Here is a 26403-nt window from a genome sequence, read left to right on the forward strand (position 1 = left end):
GAGACTCTGTCCACAGAACAACAATGAGTCATGTTCTCCTCAAATTTGACCTTTCTGAAAGAGTGGCAAAAAAAAGACAACCATTGTTGAAGGGAAACTGTAAGACACCTGTCAGTTTGTCAAAATAGAAAACAGCAAACATGCAGAAAGGTGGAAAAGAAGGTCAGATTTGACACAATTTGAAATGTTGGCCTTTGTACATGACTCTATATGTGAAACACAGTGATGCACTATGACCTCAGTAAACACATGCAAATGGTAGCAATATGCTACGGGAATTTTTTCTGTTGTCTTCATCTGGGACAGGGAAGTGTGGAAGGGCAACGCAATCGGAGCCTGCAAAGGACTTGCAGCTGGAAAACCACCCAGTATACAACCCTGTTGTACTGGGTGGTTTGGATCAAAATGTTTTTATTGTACCGGTCTAGTCAATATGCAGAAATAAATCCAATTTCGAACTTGTGACAGGACTTGAAGATTGATTTTCACATCCAACCTCCCTAAGCTTTTTGCCATTTTATAAAGAAGAATGAATGAACAATTTTGCATTTGGATGTTTAAAGTCCGTAGCTCCAAATGTCCTGCAGTTGTTGCAGCAAATGGTGTTTCTACCATTGTTTTAGAGTATTAGTGAACTAATAGTGATTAATGCAGTTAAAAGATTCCAATGTCTTTTTCCATCTAATCAACATAAAGCAGACAGATCTGTGTCATCATCTCCACGGATTTACACATGTAGACAGTTACAGACACATGAGAGTATTTTGGTCTTCATGTTTCCACCTGTGGTGAGAAAAGTGAAAACTTGCCCCATTTTAGTTAAATGTCTGTAGCAATAGCTACTGCCAGTGTGCAACAACTGCAATAAACTTGTACAGACAAACCACGATCCCGGGGTTAATTTTGAGTTCACTCTACTTATGTTATAAATGAGTAACTACATCCAAAAACATTGCTTTCAGGTCAAGCCAAAGTTTCCGAAAACACATCGTTTTTTTTATTTTATAGAAAAAGAGATAAAAATAAATAAATAAAAAGCTCCTCTAGCTTAGGAATTCTAACAACGACCTATAAAATTAATGCACTGCAGCACTTTGGTTTGTTTATCATGACTTTTAATGAGGCCGCGTTTCTTTTAATCAAATCATATGCCGTCATTAGTTTCCACACCGCCGAGCATGCATAAATGCTCAACTCTGGCTTTAAATAGCCACTATTTTTGGTTTCTGATTAAAAATAATAACTCCGCATTCTCAGTGACTCCGATGTTGCTCTGCCTTTCTGTGTTTTGCTGCTATAAAAGCCGCCACCTCGCAGGATGCGCAGTTACTCCCCCTCTGCGCTCCGGAGAACATTTGTGCAGAAACGCTCCTCAGGATGTCCGCGGCTCTGCGCGCTCAGCTCGTCCTCTGTCTCATTTCCTTGCTGTCAGGGACCGGACTCACCCGCTACATCGAGGTACGAACAAACTTTTTTAACGATAAAGTAAATCAAAGAGGGTATGTTGGTGAAAAAAAACCCGGGCAGATCAAACCTTACTTTGGACAGTCTGAATTTGTTTGCGTCATGTTTTCTGCAGGACAACGAGGCTTCAGATGGATTGTATTCTCTGATCAGTTTGGCCCAGAAAAGGGAATCAGAGGATTTTGTTTTCCGCCGACCTCTCAGTAAGAAATCTATGGAACAGTGGTCTTTTCTTTCTTTGTGTCTTTTCTCTTTTTTTTAATGTGAGGTATGGAGGTCCAAACGTGTCACAATTCTATTTAAAAAAAAAGGTCTCTAAATAATTACTTTAGTTCTTAATATTCAATTAAATAATTGTGAAATATACAAAAAAAAGCAAACATGTTATCAGTAAATATGTTTATGTCATTTTATCAGACATTTTACAAATTACTCATGCTGCAGCATTCAGTGAATTTATTTTGTCTTCTAGCCTTATCCATCAAAGTCAGAGGGCTGACACAGAAGTTAACACGCCAGTTAATACTAATAGTCTGAAATTTACTTTCCTCAGGATTATCTATTTAGATAGGGGCTTTGGTTGGTAGTTGATGATTCTCAGTCACAGTTTTAACTGTACTGAAGCAAATGAACCATGAAAGAATAATTGAAACAAAGGAACCAATTGCACATAAATTGTAAATTTTATTTGTTGATTTATTAATGGCCAATTTATATAGTTATGAATACATTTATTTTATTTATTTTGTTCTATTTGTGGCATGTTTGAAAAAAGAAGCATGTATTTGATCATTTGGCTCTTTTGTGACTTTACACAAAATTTTTTGTAATCTTGTAAAATGCTTTATGATTCATTTCAACTCATATCTTAGATGACTTATAGTTATTGTTCTACTGTCCTGCTTGAAAATAAAGCCAACATTTATGCTGGTGTTTTGCTCATTTAAAATATTTTAAAATGTAAGACATTTTTCTTTCTTTTTGGTCTCAATATTTGTGGATGAAACGAGGACAAATTAAACTTGACGCTAAAATAAGTTTCAAATTGTTCTCAGCTGCTGGACTTGAATGACGTTTTCAGCCTAGGTTTGCATTTAGTGCTATGTGGTTGTGAATTTAGCTTACAAATACATTAATGAGGTGAAGAAAATTGCACTGCTTTGTTAATTCCCCACGAAGTTTCATAAAAAATATTGTAGATTTCACCAATGCAATGCTCTGTTATCTGTGATTTGTAAAGGATGCTTGGACATGCTGGCGACTGAAGGCTATTTTACGTTTGTGGCGTCCCGGCCACAGCTGGCTTGTGCTGCCTTCATCATCGCTGAGCCCAGTGAGGTCATCAGTATGGAGCTGTCTGACGTCAGCATCGACTGCAGCGCTGGAGACTTTATAAAGGTTTTTCCAAAATAACCTCTGTTCTGTTACCAAAAGCCAGGAAGTTCATGCCTTTGCAATTTAGGACATAAATTCTATTTCATCTTCTTATATTGGATTAAAATGATTCCAAATGTGGTTAGGGCACTGTTTGAGGGAAAAACACCACCACTGATCCTTTGTGCTTTGCCAAGAGCAAATGTAGGAGGAAAAGAGCTTCAGTTCAGGAGCCAAGCCCGCCAGTAACACTGCAGATTCGGTTCATCCAGGCCAAATGGGAAAAAGGCTTTTGGCAGAGAAAAAGACGATACTTTCTAGGTTAAAAAGTTGGACTGTGGGGTGATCTGGAGCTAAAAAACAAATGAATGTAACGCCCATATATAACGTTTTTGTGTAAAAAAAATGTTTGAAACAGAAATCTGAAAGACAAGCCTTGTCATGTTGTTTCAGCAGTTTGACTTACAGCAGATTTATAAATTCTTCAAATAATAGGAATACAACAACGCAAGGAAATATGTTGTGATTATCAGCTGATCTATAAGTAAAAAAGAAAATAAAATATTTCATTTTACAGCACCCTTACAGTGCATGAAACTTAATGTCTTAATAGATAAGTAGATTGGATAAAGTCAATGATCTTCATTCATTGATCTTGTCCATGTTTTACTAAATTTAAAGAGACAAAAATGCATATGTACTCTTACATAGGTGCATAAATTTCTAAAATATTTAAATATTTGTAAATCTGAAGCTTTTATTCAGCATAAACAATCCTGAATGAAATGCTTCAGACTGAGCGTACTCCATGTCTCCTGTTGCTGCAGATTTTTGACGGCTGGGTTCTGAAGGGCGAGAAGTTCCCCAGCAGTAATGATCACCCTCTCCTCCCACACGAGCGTTACACGGACTACTGCTCCTCTGCTGCATCAACGCTCTCCGGCCGATCCTCCCAGAATGTTGCCATGATCTTTTTTCGCATTCACAGCCCTGACAGTGGTTTCACCCTCGCTGTCAAAAAAGTGCACAACCCTTTCCGTGAGTCCTATAACCCATCCCTCTTTTTAAGAAAGCTGCATCTGCAGCAGGGAGAGTCACAAGTTGTTGGTTAAATAGAAATACTTCAGTGATGTAAGATTCAAGGTTTTTCACCCTTTTGTTAGCTTATTTTTCTGTATGCTTCTGGAAAAGCGCTAGTAATGCAGTGTTTGTGTGCATGCGTGTGCGTTCTTTCTGGACATTTGAGCTCGATCGAGCGTTAATCAAGGCTGAAGGCGACATGAAGAGATTCAATGAGAAGGACGCACCTGTTTTCTAGCTGCTTGAAGAGCACCATGTCAACACCATGCCAAGCAATATAACAATCACTTAGACAAGAACCCTTTGAGATGGGAAGACAATTTATATTGATTACCTTTAGTTAAACAACATTAGTATGTAAGTCTTTATCGCTATGTAGATGATACTATATCAATTCTACATAAAACTCACTGTCACAGTGTTTTTGACTTCTGCTTGTATCCATTTTGGGTGGCTCACTGTTACCAGTACAAGCTACGTTTCATGCACAGTCTTAACTGTGTCTCATCCCCAGTCTTACCCTGATTATGTCCAATTTGTCACATCAGGTGTCAGTAATTAGTTTCTCAGGTGATGGTGGAACTGTTTGAAATCTGAAACATCTTCTCCTGTGTGCGTGTGCGTGCACGCATCTGTGTTTTGTCTGTGTGTGTGTGCGTGGGCGTGTGTGTGTGTGTGTGTGTGTGTGTGTGTGTGTGTGTGTGTGTGTGTGTGTGTGTGTGTGTGTGTGTCTGAAGCTTGCAACATCATGTCTCAAAGTCCAGAGGGCAGTTTCACCATGGTGATGCCGCATCAGCGCCGGAACTGCAGCTTCTCCATCATCTACCCAGTGGAGATCCGACTGACAGATCTCAGTTTAGGGGATGCCAAAAGCAATGAGATCAGCCTGCTGGTAAGATGCTGACGGACAAGTTAGCAGGACTTCTTTACTAAAGAAAAAACTTTTTTTTAAGTAAGTACTGACCCAGAATAATTGCACTTCTGAGTCACATCAGGTGTCAGTAATTAGACGCAAAAGAGATGTTCTTTTGTGGTTCAAATATTTTGGTTTCAGTATCTAAAACCAAAAAGTTATTTTGGTTCCAAATATTGTCAACAAAAAAAAAAATCATCATATAGTTTGGTCGCATTTAAATTCAGACAGTGTTATGGAGAGACATTGTTATAGAGTGTATGTAAATATCTGGCTCTAACAGTGTAACTAACATATCATATGCCACATTTTCACAAGTTCTCCAGATCATCCACAGAAAGTGTTGAGCCAGTTCGCCCTTAAAAAAAGCCAGTTTGAAACTCAGTTTGCTCAGACTCAAAATAAATGCATCCTTTATTCATAATTCACAACCTAAAAATTCAGCCTCAAAATTTCTTCCAATGCCCCTCTAATTCAAACATGTTCAAGCAGATAATTTACAGAACAAGTTGTGCAATAGTTTGTGAGATCTAATTTGATTCTGTCCTACAGAGTGATTAATTTTTGAGATTAATAAAAAAAAGAAACACTTGTGAAAAAGAGGCTCTTAATTTTACTGCTTCTGTTGAATCACTGCTTTTATTTATAAATGAAGCTAATTACATAAATAAGTAAAACACCATTATTATGATTTTCTAGCTGCTACAAGTTGGATAATTCCAAAAATATGTAGTAATATGGTCATGAAAAGTCATTTGAATTGCACAATAATTTCACTGCTCAACAAATATTAAAAGCTGGAAACTTTTAACCAAATAAACATGTTGTTGAGTTAGAGAAGTATTGATGTTTTGGAAATCCTTCTGATAGAAATGAAACAAACAAAATGACTGATGCGTTTTTTGGCACTGGTATAACATGGTGGTTGGCAGACTGTTGGTATTTTGATTAGTTTGCACAGAAAGTAAATTTACCAGACTGATGTCAATTAATTCCAACTCAGTTTGTCTCAAAGTGAAAACTCATCAGACAGAAGATTTAAGTATTCCAGCTGCACTGCAGATAAAGTCATGTCTGACTAAACAATGTGGTATGGAAGTATTTATCATTATGACATGAAACAAAAAATGGACAAACGTATGAAAGATTGCATCTGAAAGATTTTATGTAAATTTGTAATTTAGGGTTATGATTAGGCTGCATTCAAAGTTATTGGACCTTTGGACAATAACTTGTCTGGATTATAACTGGATTATTGTTAGAGAAACTGAATGGACAAATAAACATTCAGTAATTGAATGTGATGTATTCTAATATAATTTAAAGTCGTTTTGATTTCCTTGCATCCTTTACATTGCTGAATCAACACAAACTTTATCTCAATCATCAGAAGAGCATAAAGACACTTAATGTATTTATCTCCAGTTAATTGCATTCTCTCTTCTTGTATGTCATGTGTTTTATTTTGTGTTACTTACCTCTCTAGCATCATAAGTGTTTCCCAGCAAAAGAAAAAGGGGTGGGGATTTAAAGCATGCAAATCATCCACATTTTATAACACTGTGTGTCAGAAAACTGACCATTTCCTAGGGTTAGTTACACTGCTGTGATTATTATTTACTTTAAATAATAAAATAGGAAGACCTGGTGATTATTTTTCATCACTATGCATTTGCTGGCTGCTATACACATACATTTAAAAATTTATGTGTATAAATACTTCCACATGCCAAGCTGCATATGTGCCACTGCAATAAAATCAACACAACTGTGATTCAGTAATAAGATCACTCAAACTACACTACGCTGTCCGACCTCCGAAAGTGAAACTGATGACTTGACCTACTTTCGGAGTAATTAAGCAGATCTTTATTACCACTTGGAGAAAAGTCATACACCACTGAAATATTAGTGCCAGACTGTCCTCATAGATAAAATAAATATTTTAATAAAAAGGAGATAAAGCAAGACTCTGATCACAGTCTAAGTATTTATGCTGCCCTGATGATGAAGGACTGTGTGAATGCAACGTTTTTGATCCTCATACATAAACACTATTCAAGGTTTTTGAAAACATGCATGACATCAGCAGTAAACTCTCCTCTATCATGGTTAATTTATTTTGTGTGCCCATGTTTGCAGAGACAGATGTGGCCAGGCTGCTCTGGATCAGGTGACTACGTGGAGCTGTTGGGAGGAAATGGAGTGGACACCTCCAAGATGTTCCCTGTAGCCGACCTGTGTTTCTCCCTCAGTGGACTCGGTAAGTCTGCTCCCTCACCCGTTTCCAGCTTTTTAAACAGAACTGTTTCAGGTCACATTATCACCAGGATGGATGCGTGTTATGGGATTTTTAACAGAAGCTTGCTGTTTTCAGTTTGTACATATCGTTTTGTCTGAAGTAGAATAATTGCATTTCAGCTTCCTGTTTGGTGCCACTCTCTAAAGCATCATTAGATCATCAGGGAACAATGCTTTTAAATTGCCATATTGTGCTGCAAATCATTCAAAATTATAACATCCCACGGTGCGCAAGTCCAAATATCTACAATGCAAATTAGACATTTTCTCCCATTTTACATAACAAAAGCACAAATTTATTCTCCTCTGTGCTGAAAAACAAATCCAAAGTAGATCCTTTGCTGCAAGAGCCTCGAAAATAACATGTTTTTTTGTGAAACAATCTGATCAAAGAAACTTTGCTAGTGCAAGTTTTACTCTGCTGGCAGGACACACTTAAAGTATACAGCACGGCTAAAAGAATGAAACATTAAACTATTAGAACATTTTTTAAATATGCCTAACATTTTTTACAATTAATAGTAGGATGTGATTAAACTGTTAAAAGATATTTGTATTTTTTATATTTTTTTGAAAGACTAATTCTACTTAAATTTGATTTCTTTTATTTTTTTTGTAAAATATCATTTATGATATTGACTGGTGCTAGGATGAGACATTTATTGTCAGATAAGAGCCATCTTCAACCATATGTCCAGGTCATAGAGACATTCCTTAGAGATTCTGTCCATATTGACATGATAGCATAACAACGAATGCTGCAGATCTGTCAGCAGCACATCCCAGGTTGTTATGGGCTCCTCCCATTTCACCTAAAGGTGCTCTGTTGGTGACAGTGAATCTCCAACTGGAGACCAGTTGGAGATGATTAGAGCTTTGTGACATAATGCATCATCCTGGTTGAAGTATCCACCAGAAGATGTGCACTGTAGTCTCAAAGGATCAGCAGCAATACCTACAGGTTGAATGTTGTAGCTGAGCTATGCTCCGTTTGTACTAAGAGGTAAAAAGTGTGCCAAGAAAATAATCCCTCCACCATTACCCATGGCATCACATTCCTGCCAAAAATCAAAGGAGCTATTGAGCAATCACAACAGAGCATATTTCAATCAAGAGAGTTTATAACTCTGATCATGGCTGCATTTATTAACCTGCTGCCACATTTTCATTTATTAATGGACCCGTGAATGCAGTATGGCCAGAAATAAGATTAGGCCGCCTCCACTCATCTCTGTAGTCGCACCAGAAAATTGCTCGACCCCTATTGATTTGATCAATCAGAGGCGGTATCTCTTTTGATTGATCTGATTGGCCAGATTATCAGTGCAGATCTGGTGACAACCAGTACAGGCTTTGGTCTAATAGAAAAAGACAGGAGGAGGACAAAGACAAGTAAAAAAGTAAGAAAAAGCAAACCAAAAAACCAACAAACTTTCTTTCTTTTTACCTTCTTTATTCTTCTTCACCATTCTCGTCTTATTCTTCTTCTTCTTTGAATCCACATGGCGTTTTAGTTGTGTAATTTATTCGAGCAGTTGAACAGGTGTGCCTAATAAAATGACCAGTCTATGTGCAACAAATAAGTTGCATCAACAAACTAACAGGAAGCTCTGAAAACCCAGGGGAGTTCTTCTGTATGAATTCAGTTTTTTTCCTCTCCTTGGCTCTGAAGCCCAGATGAAGATTGGCTGTGATAACTCTGTGGTGAGGCTGGTCTCCAGTGGGAACTACATCAACCGCGTTACCTTCCAATACCGACTACTGGATCAAAATGAGATTCCCAAAACCCGAGAGAATAGCCTGGAAAACTTCTGCTCTGTCGAATGAAATGCACAACCACAGAAGAAAACACGACTGTGAGCTTTCAGGAAGACAATCACCAGGTTATCCAGCTTCTCTGTGAAAAACACATCTTGTGCACACAACTGTACTGTTTAACTCATGCTGTCAGTAAATAGTTGGCATTGTATTTTCCAAATGTTTTAGTCAGTGATGTAATCACGCTTACTTTGATGATAAGCTATTTATGCTGATGTAATACATTTTTCTGAATTAGTTGAGTTACGCTGGATTTTATTGTTTGATATTTAGTAATTTAACCAAATGTGATACATTTACAAGTAGAAATCTTTAGCTTTGTTGCTCTCAGTTATAGTTTTTTATATACAGTATATATATATTTCTCTCATGTCTTCTGTTTTTATTGGACTGACAATTTGAAAAATAAATATTTGACTTGCATGGTAAAGCACATTTTTATTGTTTGGCTTTTGTGACTCCCGAGTGTGAGAAAACTCGTGTGCAGAACTAAAAGGTTTATTTCAAAAACCCAACTCTGACCTCAGTAAAATGGTTCTGTAAAAAAAGAATGTAAGTAAACTAATGAGAACACAAAATAAAGCCAAGCTTACTTTTATAGCGCCTTTCAAAAATTGCCAAAAAATCAGGGAAATGCAAAACAAAATAACAAAAAGTTTTAAGTTTTGATTTATAACATTTAAACATAACTTAAAAACATTACATAAAAATGTTAAAATGTTGAATGCAAGCTGGCTAGTGAAATTTAAAAGGCTTAACCATTTCTGCACACTTAAATCTATGATCTGAGTTTGGCAAATCATAAATGGTAACTAAAAGTGGTTTGAAAATGAGCCCATAAAAAGCTCATTTTTTGTTTTTCAGATTAAAAACAACCAAACACACACACACACACAAAAAAAATCCACATCTGCTGATTAAGATCCAAATTGGCTCAGAGCTACAGACAAAAACTAATCATTAGTCACAAAATGTTCTTCAAAACTAAGTGTTCCTTTTCTATGCAACTTCTTATTGTGGAATTATTTTTATAGTAGATTTAGGGAAGGAAAAAAACTTTGACAAAAATGTTGTTTTTGTTATAACTCACTTCTTATTTGTTTGTTAAATTGTTACATTGCAACATAACAGACACAGTGAGCATCAACACAGATTGAATACCAGTGTTGAAATTGGATTCCCATAGTTTCTTTTTTACCCTTTTTTTGTATAACGACTGACTCTCCTCTGGATATTTTGAGGTTTCTCCAACTTTTAAATCACCTTCAATCTCTAATTAATAAATTCTTCTTGTAATCAAATATAATTCAGCATTTATTCACCTGTGTTAGCACGCTTGTGAGCATATTCTCATCTACAGTTTACAAGACAGAAACCTGGCCCTGATTTGTAATGCAATGACTCTTCAGTTCACAATCTCCAATGTATTTATTAATATGTATTTAAAAATAGGTTCTTTGTGATCAGTATTATACAATGACACATCATTTTTTCTTGAATTTTATAATCCAATCAGTTCCAGAGACTGCCTCTGAAATCATTTTCACTGCAGTTGGTCAGTGCTCATAATTAAAGAGAGCTAAGAATAACACACTGTATTGTTTTAATTCAGTAAAATTATTAGTTTTTCTCTCCGGTGTAAACCCAAACGTCTTTCAGAGCCACTGTACAGCAAAGCATTTTCAGTCTGAATGAACGTACAGCTCTTAATGGGATTATCCCACAAGCCTCAGTGCTCTTGTTTCCATCAACGTCCTTCTTACTGGGACGCTTTTGATCTTTTCCTTACGTGGAATTAATCTCAAACCTGCTCAGCCTGCAACGATTCAATTAACCAGCGGATGTCTGTTTTTTTCACTCAATCTGTTTCGATTTTCAGCCTCCATTACAGTATAAGGCGCACCCTGGATGCCATTGAATAAAATAAAATTTCTGATTGTTTCTAGCAAGAAACTTATTGGAGAAATTATATATAATTATGACGATTCAGTCGTTTGATCATCCCTCACTTAACCTGTACTTTCCTCCCAATACAGTACTAATGTTACTCTAAATAAAGACTAAATAAAACAGTTATGTTATTCAATTACAGGCATTGAACATTTAAGCTGTTTATTTTTGTAGTTAGAAAATATCCATACTTACAGTAGGAAAGCTTGTGAAGTTGGAAAGGACAAATTTAACTACACTTCAGGCGTCAATCGAAATCAATTCATTTCTTTTTCTAACAATATTATGGATGTGAGTAAGACAATATGATGTCATTAATTAGTCCCAAGAAAATGTGTCATTATAACAGATTCTTTAGAGGCTATCTGCCAGCACTTAAAGCTGTTTTTTTTTTTTTTTTTACCATTTTATTAAATAATTCAAAAGCTAATGAGAAAAACAGTTTGTTAACTTTGGTACTTTTACAAGGAGTTGTTGATTCCAAAATTAATTTCTCCTCTACTGCCCTCTGCTGTTTTGCTTCTTTTAAATGTATCTATTTCCCCAAAAATAATTAGCTTTTTCATCTTAGGTAAGTCAACATGAACCAAATTAACAAAATGATTTTTGGTGCTAGGTTCTATGTAATATTGAGCTAGTATTCTTTAAATTAAACATAACCTATCTCCTTTTTTAAAACTTTAAATCCACAGAAACATTTGATAAAGTTGTTCACAAGACAAACTTTGATGAGCTCTTTTTGCAGGTTGCAGTTAGATTGGTATACTGCGTGGCTGTTGAAAGAAAAATCAGAAAAGTAACTGATCCACCTATTGTGGAAGCACATGATTTTAACAAATATCACCCAATAATAAGCTGCTTCATAACATGCATTTGGTAACACTTTATTTGACGGGTTGTGAATAAGACATGCATTTTAGGTTAAAATTAACCCCCAGTTAGTACTTATTATTGTTATCAATAGTTATTACCACTGTCATTATTACCCTGGCTAAACATTACTAATTTAGGAAGCATAAAAATATCTTAACGGATATTCAATCATTATTTTAAGCTCTTCAAATTGTCTTGGTGGATGATTCACGAATTTATAGGATCTTTTTAAAGGGTGTCGTTGCCTCAATGCTAAAGTTAGTAAATTGAATCACTGGGGCTCCATTTGAGTCACTGAACAAAATCTAGCTAAGAGCAAGTGGTAAATAAAGGGAAGAGCGACCAACTCGGATCTCTGTGGATCCGAGTTGGCTTCAAGGCTACTCAGTCTGACTAATTCGTAGTCTTAAGCGTGGCACGACTTCTGGGTGAAGGTCATCAGCAGCCAGACGACTCTAATTAGATTTTCTATAGATTCTGTTCACGTTAAGACTTTGCAGGTTTATTAATCTCTGAATCCGCTGGATGGAAAGCTGGTGAACCTCTCAGAGAAGGAAGCTGATCAGAAGGCGCTTAGCTTGTCAGACATTAAAACCTGAAATTCCCAGTGATTCCAGGAATATTACTACTAATGTGATGTATTTAAACAATAACATTTTAAATGAAACAATTCAAAATGGCCAACCCAGTAAGTGTTATATTCAAGATTACCACTGATAATAATAATCGCCAGGTTAGTGCAGAGAACTATGAAGTGAACTTTCTATGTGTTTTCATAATGTCAGTGTGCATGGTGATGCATCTACAGGAAATCTTCAATACTTTATGTATGCCTTTATTTCTTAAGGATAATCATCCTGCACTGCTCACTTACTCCATGAGCAATACATTTTTAAAGGAATGTCACTATTTTTTATTATTTTTTATTGGTGCCAGTCATTTACCATGTCAGAAAATGGGTAAAAGAGAAAAACAAATTTATTTTTCAATCAGCAGCAGACTTCTTTTCACAGACTAAAAGTTAAAGCATTTTTATCAGAAAAGCCTTTTCATGAACAGAAAATCAAATTGCATCTTCTATTAAATGTATTATGGCATCATCTCGGCTCTATCAGTTGCAACATTGATTCTTAATACACTCATTTTTGTTAGCCGTTTGCTTTGGCTCTCAAACAGCATTAATAGATCTACTGTGCGTCATTAATCTGCTGCCAGAAAAAGAGGACAGATTCAGAAATGCTGTTTTAGCAGCAGGATATCAAAGGACTGTTTCCTTAAGTAACAAAAACATTAATTTATCTTGGCATGGTGCCTTTATTCATTAAACAATATCCTCCCTGGTGTTCTGCTGCAAGCCTGTAAACAATATAGAGCAGGATCTGTGTGGTATTATTAGTCTACCTCTGTTGGGCTTGTCTTCTGTTTCTCCGTCAGTTAATGAGCTTGGCCTTTTACTCCCGGATTAAACGTATTGTGGAGGTGAGGGCTGAATGCCAGGGCTCCCCAGGAACAATAATGGTCTGACTAATATTTTCTTTTTTTGCACAAAGAGGGACTTATAGGCAAACTGTTAGAAGTTGACCAAAATGGACAGTCTACGCTCTGTTCTTTAAATATAATAGGCATGAAAATAAATCAGTCCAATTTGATAAATTGTTAAAATAATCCAATGTTATTTACATACAGCTCTGGAAAAAAATCAAGACACCACTTAAAATAATCAGTTTTTCTGATTTTACTTTCTATAGGTACATGTTTGATTAAAATAAACATTGTTCTTTTATTCTATGAACTACTGACAACACATCCCTGAATTTCCAAGCAAAACTTTAGTATTTATTTGCAGAAAGAGAAATGGCTATAATAACAAAAAGAATGCAGTGGCTTTAGACCTGAAATAATACCAAGAAAACAAGTTCATATTCATTAAGAAACAACAATACTACTGTTTTAGTAGTTTAGTAATATTCAGAAAACTATATTTGGGGAATAACCAGGAGGTTTTCTATGGGTTCAGTTCAGTGGAGTTTTCATTTTTTCTGTTTCTTGGAGAAGCAGAAATTATTTGAGGCTCATCCAGCCCACATTTATAAAGCACAGCAGACATCACAATTCTGTTCATTTGAAATATTTTATTTTTATTTTAATCAGAATCCATGTACATGTAGCAGCTGCATTGTGCATGAAAGTTGGAACAGAGTTTATACATGTCATGAATATCAGAAGATTAAATAATGAGCCACTGAAGCAAATGTTCTTCCCCCATGTTGCCAACGGAGGAAACATTTATCTCTTGAACTGAGCGATTGGGGAAGGGATCTTGATGTCCTGACCCCTCTCAAGCCTCTTCTCGCACTCAATGAGATAGTTGACACCGTCAATCACTAATTGCACCAGCTCAACCTGCAGAGGAATCATAGATAGGATCCTCAGAAGGTGTTTTATCCTCAAAAGCTGTAAATTGCAAGAATTATTTTTTAATTAATTGTAATACAGATGTTTGGTATGAGGTTAATAACTATGTGGATTTAAGATACTTTTTCAATAACTTTTCCTCATCAAGATTAATAATAAAAAGAAGTGGCATTGGACTAGTAATGTAATTTCTAATACTTTGCTGGTTAGACTGTTACAAATGTTACTGCTCTCCATTAAACTGTCTTTAAGTGTAGAGTCTGCATTGTCTGCAAAACAGAATGCAAGAAATGATATTTTATGTGCACTGTATCAAAAACCAGACAGGTTTATACTTGGTATACTGTATACTGTAAACCACTTCAGATATAAGTATAGCAGGTTCTTCAATAAGGAGTTAGGGGAATATTACATTTGCAGTCTTTTCTTCTCTCAAATCAGACTTCCTCTGTGTTTTCTGAGATAGGCCTGACCTCACACATGTTTCAGGTTTTCTAGCATTTAATCAGTAAAGTCTGCTGCCCCACAGTCTATTGGGAGACCTTGTGTGGCCGACAAAGGAAAAAGCAGTCTGTAACCTCACGTAACACTTCCCTGCCAGGATTAGAGCTTAAGAACCAGCAGGTAGGGTTATTCCCAGCCCACACCTGCTGTGGTCCGTATATCTGATCTCCTCAGTCGGACTCTGCCACTCTCTGCCTGCTGTTCAACTTTATTTTTACTATTTAGGGTTTTTTTCCACCACCATCTCCCTCCACTCCCTGGTTTACCTCTGACTTGCCCAGACGGTCGAGGTTAGAGATGTCAAAGGTGTCTCCGGTGGCAGCCGTGTCTACTCCTCCTGTGCCTCGCTTCTGTAGTCTCAGGTTCTCCAGGATCTTCTTAAAGCGGGGATCCTGGTTTAAACCAGCACAAAACCAAAATATCAGACAATTTAAGAAAATATGTGAAAATGTGTTGTCAGAAACATAATGAATAAGCCTGTTCATCACAGATGGAGACGGCAACGAAAGGGAAGCCACATGTGTAAAAACATGTATATATATGTGTTCATATGGCTGTATATAATTATTTTTTGCTGAACAAAGGGGTGAGGGACAATAGCCTATGCTTCTACTCACTTCTTTTTGATAATTCCAGATATTTTTCCTGGGTTATGATATTTCATAATTATTGAAATTATTAAATGATTTCACTAATTATTTGATTTGTTATTATGCAACTAGAGGGAAGCCAGGTATTTTTTGCATATTCAAAATAAATAAGCAATAACAGAAATAATCTTTAAGGCACTAAAGCAATAGAAAATGGGGAAAAATAAGCCACTGCATTTGCTGATGTAATTCTTGCCTAACCTTGCTGAGAAACGGCAGGCGAATATGCACTCCAGCCCGGAGCCCCGTGCCCAGGTTAGAGGGGCAGGTCAGGACGTATCCGAGACGTTCATTCCACATGAACTCCCACCCTCTTTCTTGAATAAGATGCTCCACCTAAATGTTAAAAATAAACGAACAAAATTCAGTAATCAGTCATCAGATTAGTTAGTGTCAAATTAGGAATTTGACACTGACTAACAGATTTTTAAAAAGCATGAGTTATGTTTAAAAATAGGCTGTGAAAAGAACTGAATCTGTTGTCAGACCTGTTTGAGACCTTTGCAGAACCTCTCAAATACTCGCTTCATATTTCCTCCCTTCTCCATGGATATGACCCTCGTGTGGTCCTCCTCATTAATCCAGATCAAGAAGTTCTTCTCATTGTTGTGCCTGAACCAAACAAGAAATATTTCAATATAAAGGTCAAGTCTTGGAAAAATTCAGTGACGTTGAGTTAAACAAATTGCCTTTCATTCAAATTCAAATCATGTTTGAAAACAAGAAAACTCCTGAGGTTGAATAAGGAGAAACCCACAAGAAGAAATTAAATCAGAAAATGGTTGTATGTAGATCATAAAACCATTTCCAGTGGATCACTGGTCTTTGTCTGGGTAAAAAGTGTCAGAATAAAATCTAATAGTCTCATCCAATCACGCTCCTCTCTGCACATTTTGATCTTATAATGTAAGTTCACATTAAATGTTGTGCGTCACATAAAAGGACACATGTTGTTTGTTGTTTGCACATATTTTAATTGAGAAACCAGAGGGGAGGATAACTGGATTCATCCTCATTCAGAATAAACTCATAACTGATAACATTGCTATGAAACGAAGACAGTCTGTTGACGGGGCAATGATAATAATCCCTTCTCAGTTCTGGTGTCGCACCCAAGATTGAACTTAATACTGCTAACGGTTTTTTAAAGTGCAATATTTTTCAGTAATTAGCTACTTGTAGGTGGGCAGAAGGTGCTTAATAACTGATGCAAACTTTAATGCTTAAGTATTGTACTTTATCCTTATTAATATTTTTCACGCTATGAATAAAAAACAGTATTGAAGAAACAGTTATTTTTTCCATATTGCAGAGTTTGTTAGTGAAAGGTTGCTCAACAGAAGCTACAGAAAGTGAGGGATTGTTTTGTTATCTTTCCAGTTGTCCTTTTGTATTTCACTTTTATATATATATATATATATAAAACAGCAACAAACTGTGGTAAAAATGGTTGTTACTGATTACTCTGAATGTTATGGTTAATGCTTGACTACATTTAAAAAGACCAGTTCAAAACAAGCGATTTAAATATTTCAGGTGCAAAGTACTTGTATTTATTTATGTGTGACCCTACATGTATTTTTCTCAGGCAGGATGAGTCAAATTTGGTTTACAATATGGGCTTCCTGTATGGTAACCCATAGTGGCAAAACTATTTCAGTATTCTGTGTAGATTGTTGCTACTTTTTTCAAGGAAGACTCTACAGTCATACTTGTCTCTAGCCAAAATATTGTTTTATTATGCTAAAATTTCAAATAGAAATTTGATATGTTTTCAAAAGGGAAATAATTTTGATAAATACTATGATGATTACAATGATTAGTACTTGGTTATTGTATATTCTCATTCTAGAAACATTGTGATAACATAATATGTCCTGCATTATTTGTCTTTATATGTTCAAAGCAGAAAATTGCTGTATAAAAACATGGATGAATTTACATGGTGTTCTAGATGCACTCCATAAATTAAACAAATTATCTTATTATTAAAGATATTAATTAGAGTGCCTAATTTTTGCTGGCTTATTTGTGTATTTAAGCGGGTCCTTTGCCACACACCTATTGTGACTTAATATCAGTCCATATGGGGCCAACACTGAGATTGTTGTTTGTATTAACAAGTACAAAAAGTAAATAGAAAGTTAGAAGATCACTGACTGAGCGTCACAAATACTGATGCAGACTCTTTAGGCTTAAAAGTGGAGTTTCCTCTACAGTCTGTTTCTTTTTGCTTACCAGATACCACGAGCATCAGGCCAGTCTCTGGCCATCCCAGCTGAAGTGAGCAAAGGTGATACAGGTTTATCAAACAGGAAGTGCTCCTGATTGGCCAGTGAAGAGACAGAATAATTGGCGGGGACATTAGATAGCATCGACAGCAGAAGAAAGAGCAGCATAGCCCTGCTGGGTACTGACGTCGATAAGCTGCTGTTGCTCTCTCTCAGTCATGTCTCCCAGGCTGTAGTATCGGCCGGCCAGTTCTCCTTTCAGGCCGGAAAGCGCCGTGACGACCACGCGCTCCACCTCGCGGCGCTCCGACCGTGTGCACGCAGGTGGGAGGCTCAGGCCGCGGATGCTGCGCCCGGTGCGCACACGGGACGACAACACGTAGCGTTCATCGAACATTCCTGAGGTGACCTGAGAAAACAAGGTCACGCTGAATTACCGACCATGAAGTTGCGCGAATTGAAATTACGAAAATAAATTTGCACAATGGCCACATGGCAATTAAAAAAAAAAAAGAAAAGAAAAGAAAACATGATTTCGCTTATAGGGTTTTTGCGCCAAAATGACGTGGTTTTTCAGCTATATCAAACTCGATGTATTTCACAAAACGGTAATGGAAGATTTTCACGAGATCAACAGCCGGACGTTGCAGGTGAAAACCACGAAGAAGACTACAGGAAGTAGCAGGAGGAAGAGGTGTGTGTTGGAGGGTTTAGGACAATATGCGTCTGGCTCCACCAGAAATCTCACAACTTCACACAGTTTATAAAACGTTGTGTCATTCAAACGTGTTGAATCTATAGATCTTCTGTGAAATTGCCAAAATGGCTCCCAAGTTTATTGGGCTCAACGTCTGAATAACGCGCCAAAATCTTTCCTGATGGCTGGTGGATGATGAGCCGGCTGTTTACATCCATCTCTGACATGATTTTAAATTACTTATCACATGAACAAGCTTATTAGCTGATTATTTCTCATTTAATTTCTTATAGCAGTTGTGTTTTTTTGACAGTAGAATAAAACCCAAAAAACATGATCTGTTTATACGTGTTTGTGTAAAATAATGAAAAAAATATATATCAGTGTCACCTTGGAAGACTCCAGATCAGTGGGGTGCTTCATGGTACGAGGATCATATCCATTGTGTCTATCCTTAATAACAGGATCAAAGATCTCTGCAAACACCTAATTTAAAAAATAAAAAAAATAAAAACACTTGATCTTCACATACTGAAAGCAAAGAATGGTTTGGATACAATGTTCAACCTCGTAGCTTTCTTCATCCCCAGCCACCATGCCCACAGTTTTAATGAAGGGGTGCCCGGGGTTGTCCACCCCAGTCTGGATGCACTGATCCAGGGTCCAATTGTTGGGCGTTGCCTTGTCCCTCAGACGAGCATAAATGGTCGGAGTCATTGCTGCTGCCATGCAATTGTTGTGCTTCCTCAGGTCAGGGTAATCAGCACTGTGGAAATTAATTAGTAATTGATTAGGTGTAATTTTGAGAAAATACAGTTTCCTTGACAAAAAGAGCCAACATAGAAAAGGCAAATGAAATCAATAGTTCTGCAGAAAACATATAAATAAATGCTATACAAAGAGGTTTCCCTTTACCCTTAATTAGTCAGAGTCTCCAATATGTGCTGAGATGTGAGGCTGTAACTATCTAGTCAGCTAAATCTAATACTGCTTTGTTTCTGAAGGTTTAAAAAAACACTTCCAGAAATGCACCTTGGGGGATAGAACCTCCTCCTTTCAGCTGCAGCAGTGTTATCATTGAGGAGAAATGCAGATGCCAAAGTGCCAGCTCCCATGGCCATCATCACTGCTGTGTTACGACCAGTCATCATGCGGGTGAAAGAGTTCGCCATGACTATTTGGTCAAGGTATTTCCTGGCAAAGAAATAAAAGGTCAGTGTGACGTTTTGCAAACTTTACACAATAAAAGATAAACTATCAAGTAATAACATAAATGAAATATTCGATCCTTGAGCAATTTTGAATCTTGTTATTATCCAACCCAACTGCTTCAGATGAAATATCTGACTTGTTTGCTATAAATGTCAGGCGTAGTTTTCGCTTGTTTATTTTCTTGAACTGTGCACAAAGGTCACAGACAATGAGTAAGCAAATAATTGGAAACAGACTGTACACAGGTTTATCAATTGACAACTGCAGTGTTTCTACAAAATTGTGTGAATTAAAAAAACAAAAACATAAAATATGCACAATAAGGCCAGTAAATGTAGAACTGATGATTCTGCATTTGTTTTTTCCCAAACAAATAAATGTGAAATTAATGTAGTGCATAAAAAGTATAAATGATATTTGCATGTCTAGTAAAAGTAGTAACACATAAATTATATCAACAAAAGACTTTCATAATAACTAGTAAAAGATAAAACATATTTGAGTTAAAATTTAAAATTAGTGTTAATGTGAGCAACTTTTGTGTTTGATGAAGATGTTAATGTCATTTAGTTTCATTAACATATATCTTTTCAGGTTGACAAAACTCCTAATTGCATTAAGCTATCAGATCTTTAGGTGGAAGATACGCCTTCAGCCTGCATGATGAGATTATTCCTGAAGCAGACAGAAGCTCTCTGATTGGCCAGCCTGAGAAACTCTCCACCTCAGCTGACCAGTTGCTTTGTGATTGGATACTAAAAGAGGAGCTGCTGTTTGTGAGTAAAACCAAAGGAGTAACAGAATAACACAACTGCAAAACGTGAACGTTTGCAGCACAGTCGAAATTTCACTAATTTATTCGCAGTTTTTGATATTCAGTCAAATGCCAAAGTGCTATCTCAGGTTTGGAATCAGGCCTGCACACTGCATGATCCGTTTTAACTTACTGAGATGGCCAGCTGGGCTAATGCAAGACAAGCCGGAAGAGAAGAAAGTGATATAGTGAGTGGGCAGGTGAAGGTGGAGTTAAACTGTTACCCGATTAGATCAGAGAGGAAGATGAACAGAACAAAAATATTAAGCTATGAACAAACAATGAGGACAATTTTGGAAGCACAAAAAAGTAAATAAGCCACAATTTCTCACAGAGAAAACAGATAAAAAGTAAAGTAAAAAAGACAAAGTGACTGAAGGCATATAGTGGGTCAGGGGTCAGCATAAATGTGGTAAGACTCACACGAAGGTCAGGAAATGAAGTAAAATGCCCCCCCTTAAAGAGATTATAAAAAGGGGGATTAGTTGGGATTTTCATCCCAGATTTGAAGGTGACATGAGGAGAGAAAGGTAAAGGGGTTAGGCACCAGTACCCTGTGACCTTTGTTTAAATGTTAAAAGGCAACAGTCATTTACTTTTAAATCAATTAGTTGTAGAAAATTTTATGTTGAGTCACATCAGAAAGTGAAAGTAACACAAGTGGAGCTTTGAGAAAGAATGCTTTTAAGACAATAGTAGCCAACAGATGGCTGACACTTTGAACAGTAGGCAGCTTAAAAGACTAATACAATTGTCTGCTGTGTATGAGTGGACAGTAAATGTTCATCCAATGAGCTACTTTTAGCTGAATGAAAGAGCGCAGTCGTGTTGAGTCCTGTATAATATAAGAATAATTGAGGGCTTTTTTTTTTAAATGAGCTTGTAGAAGACCACAGTTCATGAATAAATAGTTAAAATGATGATCCAATTTTATACTGTGCGTGTTTTAAAAGATAAGTCAGGTTTTTCTGTTGCACTGTGAGACTTATGGACCTTTTCAAGAGAAGATGGATCCACTTTAGGCTACAAGACATTGGTGAGGACAGATTTCCAAAGCAAACAGTTTAATTACAAATCTTACCTTTACCTTTGCTCAGCTGAAAAGAAGAGGAGGCCGAATAGGTCCGAAGAGTTTTGCTCAGTTCAGAGAGGCTTGATCTGCAAAGTGAGTGCAGCCTGAAGGATGTGAAGGGATCAGAAACGGACGAAGCTACCGGTGCAGGATTAGCCTCTGCCTGGCCATCAGACAGAAAATCCTCTTTTCTCCGTCACTCATAATGTCTGCGTTCTTGCTCTTATTCTAGTTACCTGCAACCTGAAAACTTGTGCTGTTTGTATAAACTAATGCACACCACGTATAGACTCAACACTTTATGCTTTCTCTTTTAGCATTCATTTTGTTCATAATAAACTTTCATTTTTGCTTTCCAAAACAATTGACCTGTGGCAATTTAGTGTGATTAGACAATTATTGGGAATGCTTATTTAGTGCAATAATTCATGCTTTAATTGGCAAACATTGTCTATTTCAACTAATTCTGTGTTTATTTTATGACCTTCCCTCAACCTCCCTGTTTTGCTCTCCTCCACAGCTTTTCCACTTGCTCCTGATTAAGCTTTCCTGGATCCAGTGTCGTTCTCTGAGTTGATTTATAACTCAGAGATTTATAAACCCTTTGCTCAGCTGGAAATCACATTATGCAAACTCCAGATGCATGGGAATGTGATGCCGGTCCTTCATTTACTTAAAGCTGTTCGTCTTTGTATCCCATCACAACACAAGACAAGACAGCATAATGTGAACCGAGCTTCCCTGAACTCATTCCCTGAAGCTCCCAACTTTATCACTTGTAAAAAGCATTTTTTTTAATGATTTTCCTTTTTCTGATCCTGTCAGATGGTTTTCTACAGCACACACACATATCTGTGTCCCTTTTCACACAGAAGTTACTGAAAGATTAAGACAGCAACTATTCAATATAAAGTCTTGTTTTAGGGAAATGACTGCTAAAAATGTTCGGAGGAAATCAGTCAAGGAGGATCAATTAAATGAATCATTGCTACTTGCCATTTAGAGTTATTTTTCATATACCTCTAAGGAATTCCCTAAGCTGTAAACTCCTCCGGTTTCTTTTTATGGTGTCTTTTCCAAACAATTAAGTCAACAGAAGCTTGAAAAACTAATAATATAAAAGCTTTTCTCCATTCATTTTGGAGCAATTATTTTACTTTTTAAACCAAGAAAATCATTGAAGAGAATAAAGGGCAACAAAGTGGAAAAGCAAGACGTAAACGTGTTGAACATATCTGAACTGGGGGTCGTAAACTTAATTTATTTTATAGATGCGCATCAGTCTTTGTGAAATTTATAGCAAAAGGTTTGCTGTGAGTCTGCAGGTTGGGTGTCTCTTTGTTAGGCTGCAAATGTCCAACTTGTTAACTCAATTTCTTGCAAAAGATCACAATGGATGAACTCTTTACCAGCATAAAAAACAAGGGCTTGTTTGTAGTTTTAAAAAGTAGTTAGTCCATTGAAAATATTATTGTGACAACATGACAGTTTGAGTTAGATTGTGGTTAATTAATTAGATTTAATCCAAACCGTGAACAGTTTGAATATGTTTTGTAATTTAGTGAATTAGCTGTTAATGCAGTAATAGCTTAACTGTGCATCTGCCTTAAATGAATTAAATATGCTTACATTTTGTGTAGTCTTTGTGTTAGACTAATCAAACGGCCTTTCTATTGAACATGAATTGTTTTCTTCACTCTTAAAGATGCAATGAATTTTAAATGTCTTCACAGGGACAACAGCAAGTGGACTGCATTATTTGTACAAAAAATGCATAACCACTTTTTATGCAAGATGTAACAAAATGATGTAATATAAAAATAGACTTAAACAAAGCAAGAATAATATGTATATCTAGCAAAAATCAGGCATTTGATTTTTTTTATTGTTTTTTTTTTATTTTTGTAACCAGTTTGGCTCAAAATATTTTGTGCTGTTCTATGTTATGTGTGTCTGTCCACACATTGTAGCAGAAGAAAAATTGGACCTTGTTGTTTGATTATGAAGTGCTATCTCAAACCTCATAAACCACATAACTGGCTATTGATTAAAATTAAAAATCATTTGCTCTCTTTGACAAACACCTCTCTACTGGAAACGTGGCTCTTCATTTGCAAGACAAAAACAGGGTTAGCGTTCTTTCTTTCACCAATGATTGTGGTGCTTCCTGTAAAAAATTGGGTGAAAAAAATGAAAGTTATCCTGCTTAAATATGTTCCCTCTTATTTAAATGTACAAAATTTTGCCTTATTTTAGAATGTTTTCTGAGATTCAGTCCAACAGTTTCCAATACGCAAGAAATAATTTTTTAATCTCTTATTCTGTTGTGCATAATTTGCTCCTGACCACAGAACCAGTTTAAAAGCTGCAGTAGCATTAACTGAACAAGAGAAAATGCATAAGGCATGTTGTATTTATTTTCCCTGCACCAACAAGTGAAAAATGTAAACAGATAAAGTAACACAAAAACAAATACACATAAATAATTACAACACAAATACAGCAATCTGCTTTTCTAACCCCTTGAGTGAAACAGACATCCAGAACTACAGAGACACATTTTTAAATGAGAAAAAGCTTCAACACGTCACTGTGTCACAACAGGTTGTTTTGTGGCTGGCAGCCCTGAGACGGGGCTTGACAAGAGACAAACATGCCAGATTTAATTGGACAAAATATTGTTTTTATATATTTTCTTCAGCATCTACACAGAACATTTTCATACAGAGAAGCAGCGGCTGAAGGTACAGGAGAAATCCAGTCAGACATGCACAGCATGCAGCTGTTGTGTGCATGCAACACTATTTATCATATGATCAATATGAAAAACAAAGTCTGATCATTCAAATGCTACATTTTTTTTCAATCTACAGAATACATCATTTTTGTAGGTTCATGAGATGCAAAACAACAATTCAATATAAATACCAAAACAAACTTAATTAATTGATTAAAATTAAATAAATGAAAAACAATAGAAATTTTTATTCACAGCATAACAATTTATCTTATCAGTCACATATCTGAGGAGTCACTATATACAAAAAAATTAAATATAGTTCAATGTACTAAATAAATTAAACTGTAAACAATGATCCCACCGTCAGTCAAGCAAAGCTACATCTCAAAGAGAGCTGCCCCTGCCTAACATGCGGTCACTCAGAAAACACACATTCACACAGCTGACAGTTTGCAAAAGCCAAAACATTGTAACTGCACAAAGATGCTGCAAATGGTTTAGGCTGGCAGGGCTCTTTACAACAATTAAACAGTAGAGGGCGATGTTTGCTTATGTTTTCAATGTTGCATTCCCTATCTTTACACCAACATGCTACAGTACCATGGAGCATATGTTACCTATTTTCTGACAAGTTTTAAACTAAAACTAGAATCCATTTGAGATTATTTTTAGAGCACATTGAGGAGTTATATAAAGCTATGACTGGACAAATTGTCAAGTATGCAGAAATTGACCTACACAAACGGAAGGCACTGGAAAATGTCTTAAATTTGTTTCATTCATCTGGGCAATAAGTAAAAAAATAGCTTTTCATTTTTTATAGAAATCTGAGGCTAGATAAAAGATAATTATAGGCTTAAATTCTTTACGGCAAGTGAAAATCTTCGGCAAGAAATATGAAATTTCTTTTCAGTGTGTCGTTAAACAATAAATTTGAGGAGAGCAGCTGATTTTAATCTGCTAAGCTCACTGAGGTTGTGTGATGCCAAATAAAATCCTTCTGGTTGGAGTGCTGTATGCTGAGTTCAGAGGTCAGGTCAAAGGCCATTCAAACAGACACATCCTAAGATGAGATAGTGCAGATTTAATGTGGAGACCGTCACGACAGAAAGCATTTTGTAAGAGGAATTTTTGTTTGGGGCGTTGCGTGGAAATGCATAAGCAACAGAACACAAGTCATGGCACAGAGACATAAGCTCAGTCCTCTCTCTGTAACTCCACCTGTTTATGCTACATCTCTGTTATGTTCATCCACTTCTTTCTCTGCACTCTCAGGCTCTCTGAGGAAAAGTGATGTAGTGTGCACCACACTGTACTAAGAAAACCTTCATGCTGTGCATTCGACCCGCATTCATCGCTCAGACACCTTACCCATCTCTGTCTTCTTCTCATGCTACCTCATTATTCTGCAAAACAGCTCATTTTCTACAAGAAAATGTTCCTTTCCACAATGCTCTGATGACTTTCTTCCATTTTTTTCTTGATGGATTAGGATCAGGGTGGGTGTTTCATCCTCAGAGGTTCGGTGGGTTCTCGAAAACTTCAAACTGATCATTCAGGCAGGCAGTCTGGGCTCGATTTTTAGCGAGAGATCATACAGTGTGTCCTCATCCATGGTCAGAGTCTTATCCATAAGGTACTGAGTCACCTAAGCCAGAAGGACAAATGAGACAAGAGTTTGTATCTTTTTTATTGGGGTTGTTGCTGCAGATGCTTAACATGCTGGAAAGATTTCACAACAGAAAAATGACATCAGCGATTTGAATAGATTTTTGCAGGGATGTGTTTTGTTTTAAGAGTCTATATAGATGGCGTTGACCCATCTCTAAATTCTCTATATTTTTGTTTTTAAGACATCAGACTTGGGACGATGCTTCTTCAAGCATTTAGTGTCAGACTCTAAATGCTTGAGTGCCTTAATGAGTGCCTCTATTAAGACACTCATTCTTAATAGAGTGCCTCAAAAACAGATAAATAATGAATAAAGGCTTGTTGTGCAGAAGACCCACAGGACATAAAGTGTATCAGAAAGATATTTAGAGCAAAAAAAGAAAATATTGCAAAAACCTGAAACAGGATGAGCCTTCTGCAGTAGCTCTTGGAGAACCACCAAATCCTTGCTAAACTAACATTTATTGGTGTTTAAACACATCTGACCTTTTTTATAAATTAAACTAAATATTTTTGATAAAACATGAAACAAAACTTCAAGTGCAAGCACCGCGAAGCAGCTAAAGTCTAGGATTAATATTAAGTATAGATGTAATAAAAAAAAAGGCTGGTGATTCGATTTTA

The 26403-nt window shown here is 36.4% G+C and overlaps 3 protein-coding genes across 5 annotated transcripts in view; 1 reads left to right on the top strand and 2 right to left on the bottom strand.

The window, feature by feature from the left end:
- The first annotated feature begins 1337 nt into the window (after positions 1 to 1337).
- On the top strand, positions 1338 to 9380 carry LOC129365683 (corticotropin-releasing factor-binding protein-like). The gene is made up of 7 exons (XM_055039040.1): positions 1338 to 1458; positions 1580 to 1667; positions 2705 to 2862; positions 3666 to 3876; positions 4656 to 4810; positions 6974 to 7094; positions 8805 to 9380. Exons 1-7 carry the CDS (start codon positions 1378 to 1380, stop codon positions 8957 to 8959), a joined length of 969 nt encoding a protein of 322 aa, XP_054895015.1. The 5' UTR covers positions 1338 to 1377; the 3' UTR covers positions 8960 to 9380.
- A 4505-nt stretch (positions 9381 to 13885) lies between these two features.
- On the bottom strand, positions 13886 to 21500 carry LOC129366131 (creatine kinase U-type, mitochondrial-like). 2 transcript variants are annotated; one of them, XM_055039800.1, is made up of 10 exons: positions 21384 to 21500; positions 19303 to 19464; positions 18838 to 19036; positions 18661 to 18756; positions 17761 to 17982; positions 17581 to 17666; positions 15831 to 15954; positions 15544 to 15678; positions 14959 to 15084; positions 13886 to 14176 (listed from the first exon to the last, which is right to left on the bottom strand). In XM_055039800.1, the coding sequence occupies exons 2-10, from the start codon at positions 19440 to 19442 to the stop codon at positions 14060 to 14062; spliced, it is 1245 nt and encodes a 414-aa protein (XP_054895775.1). In that variant the 5' UTR covers positions 19443 to 19464; positions 21384 to 21500; the 3' UTR covers positions 13886 to 14059. The 2 variants fall into 2 exon arrangements, with proteins under 2 accessions (XP_054895775.1, XP_054895774.1); XM_055039799.1 differs by having other exon boundaries at positions 21378 to 21499.
- A 2263-nt stretch (positions 21501 to 23763) lies between these two features.
- The window catches only part of rasgrf2b (Ras protein-specific guanine nucleotide-releasing factor 2b), a 47852-nt gene continuing 45212 nt past the window's right edge, over positions 23764 to 26403 (bottom strand). For both annotated transcript variants that reach the window (XM_055039725.1, XM_055039726.1), the window contains one exon: positions 23764 to 25756. In XM_055039725.1, the coding sequence (XP_054895700.1) occupies positions 25664 to 25756 (93 nt within the window). In that variant the 3' untranslated portion in view covers positions 23764 to 25663. The remainder of the gene's footprint in view (positions 25757 to 26403) is intronic.

The sequence above is a fragment of the Poeciliopsis prolifica genome, unplaced genomic scaffold, assembly GCF_027474105.1.
Source record: "Poeciliopsis prolifica strain line A6 unplaced genomic scaffold, Auburn_PproV2 SCAFFOLD014, whole genome shotgun sequence".
NCBI lineage: Eukaryota > Metazoa > Chordata > Actinopteri > Cyprinodontiformes > Poeciliidae > Poeciliopsis > Poeciliopsis prolifica.